The following is a 15,940-nucleotide window of genomic DNA, read 5'->3' as shown; positions in this document are numbered from 1 at the left end:
GCTAAACTGTCTAGACGTATCAATCCCTCCTCCTCGTGCTAAAGCTAGCGCGACGTCACCGTCGAAGAACGTCCTGCATCTGCAACCATCGTGCTAATCGTTGCGCTAATTTGCAGATCAGCAGGGAGAACCCAATCTGTCCGTTTTGATTTGGATCAGTATTTATTCTTGGATAATCAACAACGACCATCTAGTATTAACAGTGTTTATACAATATGTCACGCTATCACATGTAGCTTCCCCGCGGTCGCTGATGCCTTCCACTGTATCCCGACATTTTCTCCTTTCAGAGGAAGACGCCAGAAACTTGCGAGGAAATAAATAACCTCCACCTCGAGATGTCAGAAGGTCGCTTTAGATCAGGGGTCGGCAACCTTTAACACCCAAAGAGCCGTTTGGACCCGGTTTCCACGGAAAAGAAAACACTGGGAGCCGCAATTACTTTTTGACGTCTAAAATAAAGGTACCACTATATGTATATATATTGCTTTTTATTACCTTTACACTTTGTATAAACAAGCGTGTAGTGTGTTGCTTATGAAATCCAGGAAGTGCTACAGAGAAAATTACATTTTTTTTATGTAATGAACACATTTTGAAAGGCCAAAGCGTGTGGCGGAGCCTCGACCTGAATTTTATAAATAAATTGGGAAAAAAAAATCACTGTGTCGGTAAACAATAAAAAAGAAATATTTCCAAAATATCTTCATAAATATTTATTTTACCTCGGGGCTATACCGGCTTCCGCGAGTGTGACGTTTATTGTGAGCGTCAAAAAATAATTTTAAAATAATTTTATTTTAATATTTCAAGAGCACAAAAATCTTCCAATTTAGAACTAAAAAAGGAACTAACACAAATAAAATACAGTTCAATTAAATCCTAATAATTTATTTTCCCAAGCCGCTCGGAGCCACCGGTTGCCGACCCCTGGTTTAGATCCTCCAACTCCAAAAGGAGCTTTTTGTAGGTTTCTTCTAAACCAACTTTGTGGTTAGAAAACAGGTCCCATCCCCACTTGATGCTCCGACCTCTGCTCCATCTGTCCGTTCACACCTTCATCATCCTCATCATCTGCAGCCCGTCCTGAGGCCATCACATGTTAGAGTCACAACAGGAGGTGGACTGAGTCACCGATTCTCGAAGAAAAACAAAAAAAAAAGCACCGGACGATGAGCCGGAGGAGCTTCTAAAACTTAAAAAGTGATGTGTTTGTGGTGAAGACGGAGGCGTCTCCTCAGACCAGCCGGAGCAGGAGGTCTTGGAAGGCGTCCAGGCCGCGGCAGGAGTTCCTCAGGGTGCCGTCTGAGCCCAGCTGGGCGGCCAGCAGGAACAGCTTCCTGTCGTGGATGGCGGCGCCCAGGGACAAGGCCTCGCGGAGCTCCGGCACGCCGATGGCGCCGGGCTTGTCCTGCGGGCGAGGAGAACCAGGAGGTCACACAGGGATGTTCTGTTACTAGAAGAAACCAAGGGGCGTCGCCGTGGATTCAGTTTTGATTGACGGGGCAGTCGGGGTTAAACCCTTAAATCGGCTCCGCCCCCTTTCCTCCAGCTAATTCAGCAAAAAAAAAAAACAGCTTGTGTGTGTGCACGTGCGTGCTTTTCAAATGCGACTTCATGTTGGGTTACCTGCTTGTTGCCCAGGACGACCACGGGAAGCTGGGGCTCCACCCTCAGGAGGCGGTGCAGCTCCGTCCTGGCCAGCGGGAGGCGGCTCCGGTCCGAGGAGTCCACCACGTAGACCAGGACGTGGGTCCGTCTCAGGTAGTCCGACCAGTAGCGCCGCAGGTCCTCACCCCCGCCGACTGCAGTCGAGAACATACGTGTCAAAACACGGTACTTGCGACCGTCCATTTTGTTTTGTAGTTTTTTCACATCGCTGAGCGGTGAAGTACTGCAAGCTAAACTTGACTTTTTTTTTGCCTTTTTTGTATTTATACTGGTAGTCAATGCACTTTACAACCCTCATTAATTCGTATTCACAAGAAAAAACAGACATGCTAGGTGCTAGCGTGTTTAGCCATTTGGCCTTTCTGTAAATAGTGCCATGCTACGCATTTAGTGAGCGTTAGTTGAAGTTTCGCATTAAAATTAAAATAAAAACAACAAAACAATAAGCTGACTGCCGTTTAGTATTCAAATTATTCTAAGTTGCAAAAAACACCCAACAAAAAAAAAGACAGTCCCTGTCTACGTTTGCTAAATATTAGCATGCTACTGTGGACGTCAAATTAATTAAACTGCGGTCGGTATTGTAACAAATGCAAAAAAAAAACAAAAAAAAAAAACAACCCAAATGGCTCTGGTTCATGTTAGCTTGATATTAGCTTGTTTATGCATGTGTCATAGACACTTAGCATCAGTTGTTCTTGATCGTAAGTTAGCACGCTGCTTTGTTTCACCCCAAAACAAAGTGGTGACTGGTGCTAAAGTTAGCTGTATATTAGCACCCAAAATACTGCCTTTCAACTTCAGTTCGTGTATTGGTTTGCTGCTGCTAGCGCTGCTTTAGCTTTCAACCACTCACCATTGTCTTCTGTTGTTTACATGACATGGCGTCGGCCTCTGACAGCCATATTGACCCGCCAAACGGCTACTACGCTAATGCTAACGGAGCCCGACATGTTCACGGGACAACACGCAGTTCCAGGGCGGAGTTAGCATCTGCACGGCCGGCGTGAGAAACCAATTCCTAGCCAGCGACCTAATTTAGGAAGCTAGGTAGCCGTTCAGCAGCGTCTGTGTGTGTGTGTGTGTGTGTGTGTGTGTGTGTGTGTGTCAGCAGTAAGCAGGAGTCGGGCGTGAAGAAACGCGGTCATGGTTTCACTTGCGTTTCACGGCCCGGCGCTCCGGAGCTGAAAATTGGCTGCAGATCTTTTTAAATTAGAACCGCAGACGGAGGATCCCGAGATTTTTCAAAATAAAACTGCGTTCGAAAAACAAAATAAAATAAACAAAATCGATACAATTAAATTGATTAGATAGAAATTAATAAAACTAAAATTCATACCTATTTTTTTTTTTTGGATTGTGTTTCATTTTATTTTATTCTGCCAGCGTATTTATTTTTTTAATTTTATTTTGGAAACCAAGCCCACATGCTAGGATGTAGCAGTGTGTGTGTGTGTGTGTGTGTGTGTGTGTCCTATCTTCCCCCCAGAGGACAAATCTGTTGTGCTTAAAAAAAGTGTGATAATAAATAAAAGTCCTGGGGATCACGGGACTGTGTATCATGTGTTCTGGCATCACGTGAAAGGTAACGGGAACAAACGGCGTTGAAAATCCTCCTCAAATTCACCTCAGAGCCGCTTCGAATCTGATTCTCCGCCACGACACGCCTCACCGCCATGACTCGCCGCCGCGCTCCCATTGGTGCGACTCGGCCGCCTTTCCGCCGGCGAAAATCCATCTCCTTCACGTATCGGGTTTCTTTTCAAGGCTCTCCTGGTTCTTTCAGATGTTCCAGCCGGACGCCTCTTGTTCCCCAAAACGTTAGCGACCCCGAACGTCCTTATTGCCCCCGTCGCCCCCAGCGTCCACCAATCGGAGCCTCCGAACCAGCCGGTCAGGAAATCCAATTATCGACCTCAGCGGTGGGGAAATTTTTATTATTTTTTTTCTCTTTCCCTGGCCGGCCGGTTGCCGCGTCGACGGCCGGCGTCCTGTCTCCGCAGGCGACCCCCATCACAACCCGTTAGCGCCGAGCCTAATGCGGCGTGTTGCTAAGCAACAGCCAAGGAATATAACTTAGGCTGTTTACCAGATGATGAGGAACATCAGGGGTTCTCAACACACATGTACACAAATGACTCCTGAACATTTCCTTCAGCTCAGAGGAAGACTTTCCTAGATGAGGTCCCTCTGAGGTCACGTGTCCACCAGGAAACGAAAATCTGGTGAGCTGGCGCTACTCATTACCGGGCTTGGACACCTCGGGAGGCTAGCTGGGGTCAATTAGTGTTGCTAGCCGGCACCGGTTCACACCCGTTGGGGGCAGTTGGCGTGGCGAGATGGAGACGGTGGGCATCTACAGCTAGTCAGCGGCGATTGGCGTGGCAAGTTGGGGAAAGTTGGCATGGCTAGTTGTAGCCTCGTTGGCTAGTGGGCGCAGTACATGTGGCAAGTGATCACGGATAGCTGTGGACAATAGCATGGCTTGTGTATGCAGTGGGTGTAACTTGTTTTGTCAGTGGGATTGGCTTGTTGGAGGCTAATCGTTGTGCTAACGTGTGCTAATCACCAAACCAACTGCTAACAGCCAGTGAAAAGGGAGAGATGGGACACGGGAAGTAGCGCCAGTAGCACAGGAATTAGCGGGAATATCAAAACAACAACGGCTAGCTGCGAAGGAGGGAGCAGCACTGGCGAAGCCTAACTGGACTACAAAAATGGAGGACAGAGCGGTTCGCTGCGCTAGCTGCAGCTTGTTTCTTTGAAGCCCGATCACTTGCCGGCGCCAAAGGCCCTGAAGGAGGACTTCTTACTATTCCGAGCCACGATCGTCAGATTCTGGAGAACCTGCTGTAGCTCTGAATAGAACATCAGGGAAGCGGAACGTGATGGGACATCACGTCTCAATCGGCCGGCGAATCAGACGAGGGCGCCGCGAAGGCCGGTAATAGCGCATTAGCTACGCAGCCGACCTTCCTTATTAATCTGGCTGGAATTACAATCTAAATCTTTCCACGTGTGGCAAAAAATATCATCAGCTAACCGTCTTGTCACCGGTTAGCTTCCGACGCTACTGCGTCACAGTATTGGTCGCCATGGTGATTTGTCGCCGATACCCCCCCCCCCCCCATCGGCGTCCTGCGTGTCCCTTAAAGAACAACACCAGCAGAACGAGCGGCGCCATTGAAATTCACCGCTTCATTTGCACGCCGTTAATTAATGCGCCGCCGCCTCGGCAGCTAATTAGCGCTGCCTTCTCCCCGCCGGGACGCCGAGTTGACGATGTTACGGCCCCACCGAGGGGCGAGTTAGCGGGGGTTTTTAGCATCCAATCCTGACTTATTTGGACGGAAACCACCTGGATGGGATTATCTTCGGTCCACATTTAGAATTGGAGGAGCAACTTTGTTGTATTTGATCAAAATATTGTTTGATTATGGTTTTCTCGGTGCGTCTTCAGGGGAAAAGCTCGTTCGGTCACGACGGTGCGACTAAATCCCGCCTCCATTTTCCTCTTAATCTGACATCATATCGTTTTATATCATCTGAGATAAACTCATCATCTCAGATTATATCTTCCTTCATAATCCCAGATTTTAATTTCCTTTTTTTCTCAATCTCAAATGATATGATTCATAATCTGAGGTTAAATCTTTCTTCTTAATCCTGGTTTATAGCTTTATAATCCGATATCATGTCTCTATGCTCATAATCCTGACTCCAGGTTTGATCCAGCTATCCGTTCATTCATCCATTCATTCATTAGTTCAACATCTATCCATTCATTAATCCATCCAACCAACCATTCATTTATCAATTGATTCATTCATTCATCCATCCAATAATTTATTCATCCTGTCACCCATCTATCCATTCATTCATTCCTTCATCCAATAATTTATCCATCCATCCATCAATTGATCTATCTTTTCATTAATCAATTCATTCTTTCATTCATTAATCCATTTAGGCATTCTTTCATTCATTTATCCATCCAATAATTTACCCATCCTATAACCCATCTATCCATTCATCCATTCATTCACCTATACATCAATTGATCCATCCATTCATTCATCCATTCATTTATCTATCCAATAATTTGTCTATCCATCCATCCATCCATCCATCCATCTTATCCGCCCATCCATCTATCATTCATTAATCAATTCATTCATTCATTCATTCATTCATTTATCTAGCCAATACTTTATCCATCCATCATCTATCCATCCATTCATTCATTCATTTATTTATCCAATAATTCATCCATCCATCCATCCATCCATCCATCCATCCATCCATCCATCCATCTCCAGCTGTATCTCTGCATCCGATCACAGCGTTGAGTTTCTTGAAGGAACATGAACCCTCCAGACAGTCAGACGTGTGCGTTAACAGCCTGTTTAATCCAGATTACCACCAAAGAGCGGATGTTCAAACCAATGTAAAGTACCAATCTCTGGAGGAACGTCTCTTTGATTCTTCCCCCGAAACTTCACAGCGCTTTCATTTCGACTTCAAAGCTTGTTTTCTTTCCTAAGCTCTTCCCGACTCCCGACTCCCGACTCCCCTTCCCTTCCCTTCCCTTCGCCCACAGCTTCGCCGTGCACGTGAGGCCGTCAACACGCGTCTGCGTCAACGCCATCCCAGAAAACATGCCGGGCGGGGAAGGTGACGTGGAGTTCCTCGCCCTTTAGCAGGGAGCAGAACCGCAGAGGGTCCAGGACGGCTGGAGAAGACCGGGTGAAGGTGCAGGAGATGAAGGTGGGGGGGTGGAGATGGAGAAGGTGAAGGTGAAGGGGATGGAGAAGGTGAAGGAGATGGAGAAGGTGAAGGTGAAGGAGAAGGTGAAGGGGATGGAGAACGTGAAGGTGAAGGGGATGGAGAAGGTGAAGGTGAAGGAGAAGGTGAAGGGGATGGAGAACGTGAAGGTGAAAGGGATGGAGAAGGTGAAGGTGAAAGGGGATGGAGAAGGTGAAGGTGAAAGGGGGTGGAGAAGGTGAAAGGGGATGGAGAAGGTGAAGGGGATGGAGAAGGTGAAGGTGAGGGGGATGGAGAAGGAGAAGGAGGAGATGGAGAAGGTGAAGGTGAAGGGGATGGAGGAGGTGAAGGTGAAGGAGATGAGGGTGAAAGGGGATGGAGAAGGTGAAGGAGATGGAGAAGGTGAAGGTGATGGAGAAGGTGAAGGGGAAAGGGGATGGGGGAGGTTAAAGGGATGGAGGAGATGAAGGGGATGAAGGTGAAGGAGATGGAGAAGTTGAAGGTGAAAGGGGATGGGGAAGGTGAAGGGATTGAGAAGGTTAAGGGGATGGAGAAGATGAAGGGTCTTCACCTCCTTCACCTTCTCCATCCCCAATCTTATGATTCATGTGCTGCCCACAGGTGCAGAAAGGCTCATTGCCTGGAGTGATGACTCTGTCTATCACCGCGAGACATTCCGAGCGTTTGCGTCCGACCAGACGACAAAGACGACTTTCCATTTCTTCTGTTTGGCAGGAAGCCGGTGGACCTCCGACCCGCCTTTCTGCGGCGTGATTAACAATTCTGTCTAAAAGTTCCTCCGGAGGTCATGGAGGTCAGCCTCCCGACCCCTGGTCTACTGAGGACCGCCAAAAATGGCATCCGCTAAGAGACATGGTTACGAAGCGGAACTCAAACTCAAGGTCAAAAGAGCAGGCGCCAAAGAATTCAACATGTATGCTTAAGTACCGAAGTGGAGGAAGCAAGCAGATAAATGCACCAAGTAAAGGACACCAAACAGTTTCTGAGGGAACAAACCGAGATGAAGAAAGTTGGACTAAACCGATAGTTTTGTTTGGCTTTATATACCGTAGTTACTTTCTAGTCTAGTTACAAGACGGAACAAGAAGTGATCCTTCAACCCCCTCGATGTGTCCGAAAGTCTGGAACGAACGCCATCTGAATGTCAAACACCGGTGTGGGGCTCTTACTCTCCAGGAAGTCCAGCTGGCACGCTGGCGCCTTCAGGCTCATGAAGTTGAAGCCGCGAGTCGGTCGGCAGAAGCCCCTCTTGGCGGCGGGCCCGCCGGGCGCCAGGCCCTGCAGCATGCTGCTCTTGCCGGCCCCGTCCAGACCCAGGACCAGGACCTGCCGTTTCCCGCGCTCTTCTTCCTCCTCCTCCTCCTGCGGGACGAAGCAGAGACACTCAGAATCCATACGGACCGAAGCGTTTAATGAGAAAAGGAATACAAGTCCTGCCCCGTGTTGACTCTGGGTACACATTTACTGCAAAACCATGTCAGGTATTTGCTACTATCACCTTCTGATACCCGGAAAAAGAATACTTGAAGCTGCGTATCTGTGACAACGAGTGGGACAACAAAAAAATCAATTCAGAAGTACATGCTGTACATCAGAGGTAGGACCAAGTCGCAGTTTGCTCCGGGTCCAGAGTTGAGAAGGGCGGGTCCAGAAGAAGTCACGGTCCAAAATTCATTGGCTTAAAGCCCAGTCACCTTTTCAAGTTCTAGCGCAAAACAGCCTTTGGTGATGTGTCAGATTGAGCCTTGAATAGCCTTGAATCTGGTTCCGGACCAGTCACTCTGTGATGTTGCCTTCTGGGACCTTCTGGGACCTTCTGGGACCTTCTGGGACCTTCTGGGACCCTGCCGAGGTTCACCACTAAGGTAGCCTAGCAAACGTATTTCCAGAGGCACCTCCTGACATCACTTTCTGTTTGTTTTTTGTGTCCAACCCAGATCAGGGGGTTCGAGACCAGACCAGGACGTAGTCCGAATTGATCTTGGACAGTGACCGATCACCAACCAATCATCTGAGAGGGGGTACACTTTCAAATAGGTTCCTGGGGTACTCTGCGGTATCTGATCCAAGTATTGACATACTCTCCCGACGATACGAATACTGTGTTTTCGGACGGTACCTGAGGTACTTCTGATCCCAGAATCCTAAAGGGGAGGTGAGGCCTGGCCCCCTTTGTTCACCATAAACAAACGTCTCCCGTCCCACCACTTTGGATCCCTTTGAAATGCTAATTAAAAAAGAAAATGGGTCTTATTTTCTACGTTTTTAATAAAGCTAACTGCGGCATGCGCGGGGGGGAAGGGGGTATGCTTGGTGCTTCCTACCCCCTCGGATCATCACCGTTATTATGTATCCAAATTAAAAGCCCCCGGATGGCAGTGGGAGTCGGCCAGCGGCGGCGCAAGTGCACTTCATAACCTCCAAGAATATAAATCAGCGAGCGCAAGCCACCGGAGGCCAAATTCATGATATCACGCTTTAATAGAAGATGCCACAGAGCACTTCTTTATTGCCGTGACTTCAGACTCAAGCCGTAGAAAATGCGTTTGCCCCGTCCCCAACCCGGGAGGCAGCCGGCGTATCGGCGAATTACGCTTCCACTTCCTTTTTGTTCCGGCTCCTCTCTTCATGACCGGCTGCCAACCAGGGTTGCTGTTTAGCTCGCGGCGGCGCCGGGAGGCGAACTTCGCCTCCGCGAAATGTCATCCTCCACCACATCTGCGGTCGGTACTGACGACGGGGATGGGCTCCAGCTGCTCAATGAATAAATGAATTTGTTGTTGTTCAGATTAACGGGCATACAAGTCAAATGTGACGACCGAATAAAACCAGACACTCTTTAATTCGTTCGAAAAAAAAAAAAATGACACATGAATTTATAAAAATCTGAAAAAAAATGCAAAAATTCCTTAAAATCATCCAAAGTTTTTACAGGAATTTTCACTTTTTTTTTAATTAAAAATATATTTTTGTGCTCAGATCAGCAACACGGTATGGAAGGTCTCATGTAGGGATAGGCTACATGGGTGGCCCCCCAAAAGTCCAAGGGTCAGCACATGTGGCAGGTTTGTCCGCCGGCTCCTGGACTTTTCCTCTCTGACGTCTCTGTTTGCTTCTTATCTCCTCGCCGCTCCACCGTCCACTCTTTATTTTCCTTCTTTATCGCAGTGAACTTTGTCCGCTAACTGCTAACAGCTAGCGTTGTTTGTTTACCCGCTTGTTTCTAGCACTATTACCAAATACGGCCACAAATATTTCTTTTCCAGCAACCATTCAGCCTGTCGTTCACACAATTCAGGATCTCCTAGATGTTCCTGGACTTTGAGGAACCCCCACGGAGACTTCCGACCTTCTCGCCGGGAAGCTAAAAGCCCTCGCCGTAAGTTAACGCCCCCTCTCCATCCCGGCCGTCGAAGTTTAAGATCGGTCAGATCGACGAAACGAGATTACGCGCAAACGGATTTCTTTTTAGACACCCATCGGCTTCTTGGTTGCCTCTCGGTGTTTCCTGCCGTCGGTAATTTTCCCGCTTGAAGGGGGAGTAAACACCCGTGCCGACGGCACGTGCATCGCCGGTAAGGCGTGCGGCTGTTTCCACGGCGACCGCTCGACAGTCAACCTATCGGTAAACATCACAAACGGAGGGTCGACGGCCTTGGTTCCCTTTGGATTCGTGAATCGGCGACACGGAGTCCTCGGCCTCCTCGCCATCCGTGGACACATTCCACGCCGTCCTCAACGAGACGGACAGGAAGTAGTTTCGGGTTTCCCGTTGGACCCGCCGTCACCTTCACGCATCATCTTCCCCCAAAGTTTCCCCTTCATCGCCATCGTCTTTTCGCTCACCATCTCCTCGAAGACCTTCATCTTCACATTTCCCATCTTCTCCTCCAGAGCCTCCATCCGAACCTCCATTTCCCCCCCCCCGCCAACTTTGACACTTTGATCGGAAAACAAACCCGTCTCACCTCCGTGATCGTGCGGTACTCCGCCTGCGGGGACCATATCCGCCGCCGGTAGAAGTAGTTGAGGGCGATGAAGAGCGCGGAGCCCAGCGCGGCCACGGCGGCGGTCAGCGCGATGGAGATGTGCCGGAGGAGAACCATCGGCGGGGCGGGCGGTGCTCGGGCTGCGCGCCGCTGCGGGACCGCACCGCAAACCAGGGCTGGTTTTGCGTTGTGTTCACGGACAGCCTGTAAATATAGCACCGCCCTCCCTCTCGCTTTCTCTCTTTCTCTTTTTCTCTCTCTCTCTCTCTCTCTCTTTTTCTGGAGACGCGCCTTCTCAGTGTGCGTTCAGGTGCAGAGGGCGGGCCCGGAAGTAACGGAGTACTTTTACTCGAGTAAACGTTGAGTCCTCCGGTTAGAAATGTCAAATTATATATGAGCTTCCGTTTGTAGCTTCCTCCTACACAATGTTTTATCAAATATTTCCATTTATAGCTTCCTCTTATACGATATACAGGACTGTCTGTGAAAATTAGAATATTATGATAAAACTTCTTTGTCTTCTGTAATGCACTTATTTAATGCTATTACAAATCAACAGAAATATTGCAAGCTTTTTATTATTTTAATATTGCTGATTACATCTTAAGAAAACTCAAAAATCCAATCTCAAAATATTAGAATATCATGAACAAGTAATTTTTGTTTTTTTAATTGCATTACAGAAAATAAAGAACTTTATCACATGTATAAACAAATATACAGGAGAACGGCAGGAAAAGCATTTCTTATGAGATCTATGAGGAATTATTTATTTACGTATTGTATAGAAGGACACTAAAAAAAGGAAATATTTGATCATGTATTGTAGAGGAGGAAGCTAGAACAGGAAATAATCAAAATACAAATACTACCTTTTATAGTTCCTCCTATATGATACATAATCAAATATTTCCTTTTATAGCTTCTTCCTATTTCATTATATATATTATATCCAATATTAATGCATCCTTTTTTGAAAGCTCTCCCTCTTATACAATTAAAATACAAAATCCTTCTTTTTATACCGTCCTTCTATACAATTTATAAACATAATTATTTTTATAGCGTCCTCCTATACAGTATATAAACAAATACTTCCTCATATAGCTCCATCCTACAGCAAATATAAATAAATACTTTCCCCATATGTCATCCTCCTACATAATCAAAATTCAGATACTACTTTTTAAAGCTTCCTCCTGTACAATTTATAATCAAATATTTCCTTGTATATTCCTATACACACATTTCCTCATATATTTCCTCTCCATCCTTCAGCAAATATAAATAAATACGTTTCTTATATGTTTTCCCCCTATATAATCAAATTACAAAATCCTTCTTTTTATCGCTTTCTCCTATACGATATATAAACAAATATGGCATCCACCTATACAATTAAATACACATATTTGTTTGATCAATCTACAAATACTTTTATAATCTCCTTCTGTACATGCACAAACAAATATTTCCTTACATATGATATATCATCAAATGATTCCATTTATGGCTTCCACTAAAAATCCTTCCCACTAATCACATCAAGACATATTTCCTTTTATAGCTTCTGCCTGTATAATTTGTAAAACAAATACTTTGTTATATAGCGTCCTTCGATATGATCCATCATCAAATACTTGGTTTCATAGCTTCTGCCGATATAACCTGTAAACATATACCTCCTTGTATAGCTTCCTCCTAAATAAGATAAGATAAGATAAGATAAGATAAGACAAGATAAGATAAGATAAGATAAGCATTTGAGCAGTATATTTTGGTTCCTCTAGTACACAAACACTTTTATTGTCCCTCCTATATGATGTAAAATCAAATGGTTTCTTATATGGCGTCTTCCTGAGGTTCTCTTCGGGAGTGACCAGGATAGGATAGGATCAGGAGTGAGTCCATCATGTTAGATGTTTTGTAGAGAAGGTCACAGAGAGATACAGAGAGTAGCGTTAAATGGATAAAGTTGATTCGCTGTGGCGACCCCTGAAGGGAAAAGCCCAAAGGAAAAGAAGACTTTGTCACAGGGGTGCAGGACATGTATGACCGAGACAAAGCGATAACTGAGACGGTTTGGATATGAACACTCCTCTGTTCGTGTCCAAACCATGGTGACGATCCGGGGAGAAAGGTTGCCGATGGAGAATAGATGCAGGAAATATGAAGAGCAGTGGACAAACCCTCAAGAGACACCATGGAAAACTATCTAACAGGGACGGTAAGAAAGGCGGTGAGTCACCCGAAAGCTAAGACAAGGAAGCATGACAAAGCGTACCTGGAGCTTTGCTTCGCTGTGACTACAATGGAAAGACCGGCATGTTTACTGTGTTTGAAAATGTTGGCAGCGGACAGCAAGAAGCCAAACTAATTCAAAACATTACACCCCTATTACGCTGATAAGCCGCTTGGGCTTTTCAGCCAAAACGTGGCGAGTATTGGCAACGGTCATCCCGCTTTGTGAAAGCTACTTCAGTAAACCAGCGAGTTTAGAGTCGAGGAGGAAACCCTCACTATTTCCCAGGGACCGAGAAGGCAACACTCGGACCGATGCCATCAGCTGTACTCAGACGCAGGTGAAGAGCGCCGCCTAGAGGCGAAGTGCTGCTTTACAGACAGTTTTAAGGGCTTTAATGTTGTGTGTGTGTGTGTATATGAACCAAAAAATTATGAGAAGTTACAGGTGAAAGTAGGATTCAAGGATTTAAGCAAGGACTTTTATTGTAGAACTGAAGAAGCCTCTCGGATGAAGGGTGAAACGTCTTGGAGTGAAGAAAGTCAAGTGAACAGAAAAGGGAAAGGGAAGGGGAAAAGCCCAGAGGAAAAGAAGACTTTGTCACAAGGGTGCAGGACATGTATGACCGAGACAACATGATGACTGAGATGGTTTGGATATGAACACTCCTCTGTTGCTGAGGGTGGAGCTTCCAGGTAGGAGATTTCGACGAAGACCAACGAGAAGATTTCTGGGCTTAGTGAGAGAGGAGGATACAGATGGAGAAGGTTGACTTGCTGTGGAGACCCCTGAAGGGAAAAGGAAGAGGAGGAGAAGGAGAAAGAGGAGAAGAAGAAGCAATGTCTTGGTGACGTTGTTCCACCGAAGTATCCTCAGGAAATGCAGCCTCTGGTTTGTCCTTTGCAGAAGTGTGGACTGCTAGTTGTCCAGGTCAGGTCCTCCTTGAAATGAGTGCCCAGGTACCCTCTGCACTATGTCTCCATTGATGCAGATAGGTAGATGAGTAAATGTTTAGTATTAAAACATCGGCGTCTGAGCTCCGCGACTTCTCCCTGCGATAATGTTAGTAATAACTGTCGCCTGGATGATTTATTGTGTATTATAAACCCAAACATTTAGGGTTTTTCAGTTTAAAAGCTACAAACCCTGCGTGTCTAGAGGGTAACCGCTAGAGGACGCCACTGACATGAATATCCCAAAACACGTTAATGACAGGTATTTAAAAGAACAGCGCGTAAATAAACTTAAAATGCAGTGTAAGCTAACAGCAAAGACTTAAACACGTACATTATGAGGAATCTCGTCTATAGCATAGCTACACACACAAAGACACTCATATTTTTACATAGTACACTTTAATATAGAAAATTAGCTGTGAGTGTCATTTCTATTTCATCTGATTGGAAGCGAGAAAAAAAACCACAAATTATTTAAAACAAATTAATCTCGCCGTCTGTCTGTTAGCATCAACAACCCAGGGAGTGTGTTGGTTAGATAGGGTGAAAAAAAACTACAAACATGGAAACCGGAAGTTACACTTATTTTGAAAAAACTGTCACCGGAAACGCGTTCGTACACAAGTGCGACTTGACAAGACGACGCGACCGGCCGAAGTCATCGGGACCGGGCAAAGACTTTACCGCCGCGGCCGCTTCCTCCCCTTTCCAGCCGGCCGCCGCCGCCGGAGGCACCGGGAGTTGAACGACTTCGGGGTATTTTAATTTAAATTCAGTTTTATTTTGTTTTTCTCTTTTAACGGCCGCGAATTTACACGCGACCCCCTCCCTCCAGCTCCTCCTCCCCCCCTCCGAGTGGCCGTTAACGTCCCCCCCCCAGTCCACCACCCTCCGCGGCCGGCGGCTAGCATCGGCGTCTCCCGGCTAAAACATGGTGGTCGAAGCCGGCCCGGTTCGGGAACTCTAACCGTACTCTTCCCCCGCACTTTTAGTCGGCGTTCGCCGGGAAACACCGACGTTTCCACGCCCGCCGGGTTGTTATTTTTTCCGCGGGGCTCCCGGGCGAAGCCTCTCTGTTTACCGGGGGCGGAAGAGGAGGAGGAGGAGGAGGGGGGTGAGGAACCGAGCGGAGCCGCCGCCGGTCGTGTTTCGGCGGACCGGGCGGACGGTCGCTTCACTCCCGGATAACTTTTTCTTCTTTCCTCCCTTCCGTTTTTTGTTTTACACCTGATCCGGGGGGAAAGTTTCCGAAGATGGAGCCGGAACCCGGATCACGAAGCCGCCTGTAGCCGGACGGGACCGCGCTCTCACCCATGGATCCGGATCACCTTCTAGAACATTCCCATTTCTAACACCCGGCTTGTCGTTCTCCTCTTCACCCCTGGATTATTATGGATTATTATTCTGACTACCGTGGCCTAATCCCAACAGAGCCAGACAGGGATTTTTGGGAATAAGTGCTGACTCTGGATGGTGGTGTTGGAGATGATGACGATGAAGATGACAGAGGAAAGCGATGGTTTCCCTTGGTCGTGATTCTGAGTAGCACGCAGGAAGTTACATGGAGACTGGCCTGACATGCCCAGGAAGGAGTTGCCGCTACCTGAAGGTTGGGAGGAAGCCCGGGACTTTGATGGAAAAGTCTACTTCATTGACCACATTCACCAGTGCACCAGCTGGATCGACCCCAGGGACAGGTAGGGTACGGCCCGTGACCTCTGACCCCGGACGGGAACCCCCGACTCCGACGTTTTCACCGTGTTTTGGTCCGTCGACGCGCGACGTCTGACCTTGTGGGTTGTTATCGATGAGCATTTTGGCTTGCAGGTTGAAATTCACTTATTCATTCATTCATTATCTGCACCCTCCAGCACTCGGGGTGCCGGTATGGGGAGAGAGACGGGGTTCACCCGTTCATTCACACATCACATGGAGACACACAGCCCTTCAGATACAAACTGAAGTAGGTTCGTATGTCGTAACGTACAAAATAAGCACAAAGATATAAAAGTGTTCCACGCGAGACATAGGAACATGACACGAGAAGATACGCGAAGTGGCCTAAGGATGCAGGAAGCCGATTCAGAAGACGCGGCATGAAGCGTAATTGTGGAATTTTGATTTTCTTGCTCTCGTATCATGAAATCTTTTCAGATTTCGGGGGTATAAACGAAGCTTGAATCGCACTTCGTATCTAAAGCGGTTCGTATCTTAAGGGGCCGCTGCACGACCATTCAATATCATACATGTCAAAGACAAAATAAGTATTCACCCACATCTGAACGAAGCAATGTAAA

General features: G+C 47.0%; 2 protein-coding genes across 4 annotated transcripts in view; one reads left to right on the top strand and one right to left on the bottom strand.

Annotated features, from left to right (window-relative positions):
* Positions 1–143: 143 nt before the first annotated feature.
* arl10 (ADP-ribosylation factor-like 10) lies at positions 144–10,710 on the bottom strand. Its single transcript, XM_086142168.1, has 4 exons — positions 10,425–10,710; positions 7,626–7,818; positions 1,630–1,805; positions 144–1,411 (listed from the first exon to the last, which is right to left on the bottom strand). Exons 1-4 carry the CDS (start codon positions 10,560–10,562, stop codon positions 1,238–1,240), a joined length of 681 nt encoding a protein of 226 aa, XP_085998294.1. The 5' UTR covers positions 10,563–10,710; the 3' UTR covers positions 144–1,237.
* Positions 9,453–15,940, top strand: part of wwc1 (WW and C2 domain containing 1) — a 30,671-nt gene continuing 24,183 nt past the window's right edge. The window contains exons 1-2 of one of the 3 annotated variants that reach the window (XM_086142160.1): positions 9,453–9,835; positions 14,888–15,340. In XM_086142160.1, the coding sequence (XP_085998286.1) occupies positions 15,222–15,340 (119 nt within the window). In that variant the 5' untranslated portion in view covers positions 9,453–9,835; positions 14,888–15,221. Of the gene's footprint in view, positions 9,836–14,258; positions 14,400–14,455; positions 15,341–15,940 lie in introns of those variants that run through there. The other 2 variants (XM_086142161.1, XM_086142162.1) reach the window with 2 other exon arrangements.

Source organism: Fistularia commersonii, chromosome 35 (assembly GCF_037954325.1).
Source record: "Fistularia commersonii isolate RoL2024-O1a breed Wild chromosome 35, RoL_Fcom_v1.0, whole genome shotgun sequence".
In the NCBI taxonomy this organism is placed as follows: domain Eukaryota; kingdom Metazoa; phylum Chordata; class Actinopteri; order Syngnathiformes; family Fistulariidae; genus Fistularia; species Fistularia commersonii.
Note: the sequence above shows the minus strand (reverse complement) of the source record. Positions and strands in the feature narration are given on the sequence as shown.